The sequence below is a fragment of the Mus caroli genome, chromosome 17 (assembly GCF_900094665.2).
Source record: "Mus caroli chromosome 17, CAROLI_EIJ_v1.1, whole genome shotgun sequence".
Lineage (NCBI taxonomy): Eukaryota > Metazoa > Chordata > Mammalia > Rodentia > Muridae > Mus > Mus caroli.
Window position 1 is genome coordinate 21,701,112 of NC_034586.1, and position 4,788 is coordinate 21,705,899.

At 53.5% G+C, this 4,788-nt stretch overlaps 1 protein-coding gene across 1 annotated transcript in view; it reads right to left on the bottom strand.

Annotated features, from left to right (window-relative positions):
• Mcrip2 (MAPK regulated corepressor interacting protein 2) overlaps positions 1 to 2,760 on the bottom strand; it is a 5,010-nt gene extending 2,250 nt beyond the window's left edge. Inside the window, exons 1-2 of the mRNA XM_021149013.2 lie at positions 2,634 to 2,760; positions 2,423 to 2,552 (exon numbers count right to left, since the gene is read on the bottom strand). Coding sequence (XP_021004672.1) covers positions 2,423 to 2,552; positions 2,634 to 2,685 — 182 coding nt within the window. The 5' untranslated portion in view covers positions 2,686 to 2,760. The remainder of the gene's footprint in view (positions 1 to 2,422; positions 2,553 to 2,633) is intronic.
• Positions 2,761 to 4,788: the final 2,028 nt, after the last annotated feature.

A 4,788-nucleotide genomic window follows, 5' to 3' on the forward strand; every position in this document is an offset into this window, starting at 1 on the left:
CCGCCTGCCTCTGCCTCCCAAGTGCTGGAATTAAAGGCGTGAGCCACCACGCAGTGGTGCATAAAGGCATTCCAAATGGAAATCCCCACCCCCTTGCCTGCAACCACCTCTGCCCCCAAAAGGGCTGAAGCTCAATGCAAGCGAGCGTTGGGATTGGACACTGAGTCTTTTTATGTCTTTTGTTTGGTTGAGGCGGGGTCTAGACTAACAGAAATCTCCCTAAGTACCAGGACATAGGTGGGTGTGTAGTAGCACACCTACCTGTGCCTTACATTGATTCTTTAAAAAACAAACAAAAGGAAATCCCAGCCAGGGGCAGTGGATTAAGGTGGTAGCCCTGGAGCTGGAAAGGGCCCCAGAGGGCAAGTGCTGCACAACCATGCTGAGCCCTGCCCAGCTTCTGCTTAGAGGCTGTGGTTATATAAGACCAGGCTCTGTAGGGAAAAGGGCACTAATCCCAGAGTGCACCTGTATCCACTTCTAGGCCCACTGCCTGCTGCAGCACCAGGCCATAGTGCCCCATAGACATCCTCTCATGTACTCTCCTACCCCCTCAAGGTGACTGGTCACTCATCTTTCAGGCTGGCATCTCCCTGCCTGTGCCACACAGTGAAGGGCATCAAGATTCAAAATCAATATTTCAAGATTTAGCAGTATTCTGACCCCAGTGCTCCCAACCCTGACTCTGTCCCAAGGCTCTTCTGCCCAGTGGTCCCTGAACATTTTCCCAATCTGCTCTTGGTGGGGCAGGTGGTAACATAGTCTCATCTCAAGTCTCCCCCATCTGTCTCTTGCCAGGAGAAAAGAATATGTCAGAGGCACAGGCCTGGCCACCATAACGGGCAGCACACATGCCTAGCCATTTAGTGGGCTGAAAGCTTCATGCTTTTGCCCCACAGCAGCAGGAGAATGACCAGTGCCTCCTGTGTTCCCTAATGCTGGTGGACATGGGTGACTGAAGGGTGGCCTTGAAAAGACAAAGGGCTAAAGGTAAAATTCCATGTGAAGGTCCTATTGGAGATGAGAGTTCCCAGCCCAGGAAAGGGCCACCTCAGAGGACATAGGGAAGACACCTTAGCCTATCTCCTCAGTTCCCAGAACTCAGAAGGACAGGAAATCAATCTCCCGGGCTGCAGGTGCTCTCCCTGGTTGCTGACAGATGAGTCCAGGCCTTCACATCAATTTATCTTACTGAAGCCTTTTTAGAGGCAGTGTGGTGTCTCTTGCAACTTGGCATTCCGGAGAATGTTACTACCTTCTCCTCTTCCTGGACACTGACCCAAATATTGCCACAAGCCTGTCCGTGTTGTCCCCCAATAATAAAGGACTTTTAAAAGGTGGTTTCCCGCCGGGTGTGGTGGCACACNCCTTTAATCCCAGCACTCGGGAGGCAGAGGCAGGCAGATTTCTGAGTTCGAGGCCAGCCTGGTCTACAAAGTGAGTTCCAGGACAGCCCGGACTACACAGAGAAACCCTGTCTCGAAAAAACAAAAACAAACAAACAAAAAAGGTGGTTTCCCAGGTAGAGATAGGCCAGTCACCAAGGCAGCTCCAGCTCCAAGCTCCCTGTCTGGGTAACCACTTTGTGGTTATACATCTGCACCACAGAGTCCTCCCAGAGACATAAGGGCAATAAGGACATAAACCGATGTCATCCGGATGTCCCCTAGGACAAACACAGGCCACACAGGCATCTCCTACCTATAGCTTCCTAAGCCCAGTAGCTGAGAGCTAAGAGGGGTGGAGCCAGCCACACCTACGGCCCTTAACCAGTTCACTTGCCACCTCTACCAGAGTAGAGTGTACATGCCTGCAGAGTCCAGTCTATCGATACAGGAAACAGTAAATTGAGCCAAAGAAGTAAAAGGTTCAGCCTTGATAGAGTGGGATCACTTCCAGGTCACACTGGCTGAAATCCAAAGTAGCTAGGGCTGAACTTCCCTCGACACATTGCAGGTTAGGAAAATCAGAAAACTCTTGGAACCCACAGGCGCGGGCAACTGCTGGGGAGGAGGGCTCCAGTGTCCCAGGGTGTTAGTGAAGGGCAGGGACCTGATAAGACCAGCGGGAACACGTGCGCTTCTTCTGCTCTGCAAGGACAGGGCCTGAAGTCCTTGAGAGCCAGGGCCTTGAGCAACTTTCCCCAACTTTGACCTCGACCACTTCCCAAGGGGTCCAAGTTAGCGGCCCAAGGTCACCAGGTCCCTCGGTTTTGAGTACTTGCGATCCTTGACAGGCGGGATTGGTCGGAAGCCCTCAAGGCTCCACGTGGCCACCAGGGTCCACTCAAGCCAGCTGGGCCCAGAAGTAGCCGGCGAGCAGAAGTGCACGAGGTGCCTGCGCCCCGCCCCCTGCCCACCAGGACGCGTGGTCCCCATCAACCTTCTCCAAGGTCACCCTCGTGCCCTGCGGCCCGGCTCACCTTGCAAGGGGCCAGGGTCCCTGAGGCTGTGTCGAGGGCTGCTGGTGCGCGGGTAGCGCGGTCGGCGGCACCGGCTGCCGGCATTTCAGGAGCTCGCCAAGCCTGCTCTCCACCTGCTGCTGTGTGGGACCTGCGGGCCGGGGCGGAGGGCGCTGTCAGCCGCCGCGAGCCAGCGGTCAGGACGTCCCGCCTGCCCGCCCGCCCTGCGCACCTGTGCGGCGCTGCGCGACCAGCTTGCTGGGCCCCTTGGTGATAGTGTACATGGTGCGCCTTCCCGCCCGCCCCTGGCAGCGGCCAGATCAGGCACCCTCCACCAGCTTCACTTTGCGGTTCCAGAGGCTCGGCCCCTTTAAGGAGGGAGGACGAGCAAGGGGGCGGAGCGACCCACACACGCCCCCTGCCCTTAAAGGAGCTTCGCCTACTTGGTAGCCTTCCCAACCCTTTGGAAAATTGACCAAGTCACTAAATTTGAGCTAAGAACGGGTTGTACTCGCCAAAGGGGTATGCCATCTCTAGACTGGAGCGTGCATGTGCGAGCGTGCATGTGTGTGCGTGTGTGTCTGTCTGAGATTTCAGAGAGAGAGGCTCTTTCAATTGAGGAGGGCCCTTTGTGTACTATGGTAGTGCTAGGGACCCTGAACAATCTCTAAAAACACCAGTATTCCCGCTCATATTTGAGACCCCCACCCCCCCCAGCCAAGTGCCTGGACAAGCCTGGATTGATGGGGATCACTGTATCAGGAGTGAGTGCTCTAAGAGTGTTTAAGTAGATCTAAAGTACTGTGGAACCAGAAGAAGACCAGGAGAACACAGAGCCCTCAGGGGGTACCCCAATCCTAAAGTACTGTACTAACCTCTCTTCATGTCCTGAGCCTTTTCCCCAACTACTGGGGAAGCTGAAAATTAGGTCTGTGGGGAGAGTCTCAGGGTTTCCCAGTACAGCCTGGAAGGAGGAAGAACCCAGCAAGAGTGGAAGCAGCCTAATCCCCAGGTCTCCTTTTGTTGTTGTTGTTGTTGTTTTGTTTTCTGAGACAGGGTTTCTCTGTGTAGCCCTGACTGTCCTGGCACTCACTCTGTAGGCCAGGCTGGCCTCAAACTCAGAAATCCACCTGTCTCTCCCTCCCAAGTGCTGGGATTAAAGACATGGGCCACCACTGCCCTGCGTGATGTGAAGTCTTGAACTATATCTGCCAAGACCTGTGCTGCCCCTGCCCCCAACACCTGGCCTTAAGGTTCCTATTGTCATATTTGAGGAGGGTCAGTCTGCAGGCACTAGGGACTAGGGGAGGCAGGTCTGTCAGGTCTTGGACCACTTAAGCAAGATAAACAGTGAGGAAGGAGTGAGGGTGGGTAGCTAGTCCACCTGAATTCCAGGGTATGCTAGTGAAACTCCAGGGGACTTTTATCCCAGATGGCCAAGCATTCATTCCTTTGGCCCTGGGCCTTCCATTATGCAGAGCGAGCAGGGCTGGAGAGTGAAAGGCCTTCTCCAGCTCTGAGAAGACTGTTGAGTGTACGAGGGAGACATGAGAAACCCACTCACGTCTAGTTGATGAGCCAGTGAGTTTATTGCGGTTACATACTGGAGCATGGGTGACTCTCACTATGTCACCAAAAAGCCCACCACAGTATAGGTGACAGCTCATGAGTGCTGATCCTGGGAGCTTCTTTCCCAACCTTACTTAAGAGTCCCCTCTCGGGGCTGGAGATATGCCTCAGTGGTTAAGAGCACTGACTGCTCTTCCAGAGGTCCTGAGTTCAATTCCCAGCAACCACATGGTGGCTCACAACCATCCATAATGAGATCTGATGACCTCTTCTGGGGTGTCTGAAGACAGCTACAGTGTACTCATATTAAATAAATAAATAAATCTTAAAAAAAAAAAAAAGAGTCTCCTCTCAGCTGGGCTGGGTATGGTGGCGGTACACCACTTGGGAGGCAGAGGCAGGCAGATTTCTGAGTTCGATTTCTGAGTTTGAGGCCAGCCTGGTCTACAGCGTGAGTTCCAGACAGAGAAACCCTGTCTCACAAACAAACAAACAAAAATCTCTCTCCTAGCACTTGGTACCTGGTTATATAGCATGTGGGAAGAGCACATTTGAATCTTGAGGCTTTGCTGAGCTTCACAAGTTTCAAATCGCCTTCCTGAGTCTTAAGAGCTTCCCTCCTTCAGAAGGAAATGTATCTGCTGGTACCAGGCTTGTGGCCGCAAAGGTGAGTGCGGATCTGGGAAGAGAGTTAAGGCCTGGAGTTGTACAGAGAGAGAGAGAGAGAGAGAGAGAGAGAGAGTGTCTTGGAGCTGAGACAAAAGGATGGACCATCCAGAGACCTAACCAGTACCCCCAGAGCTCATGTCTCTAGCTGC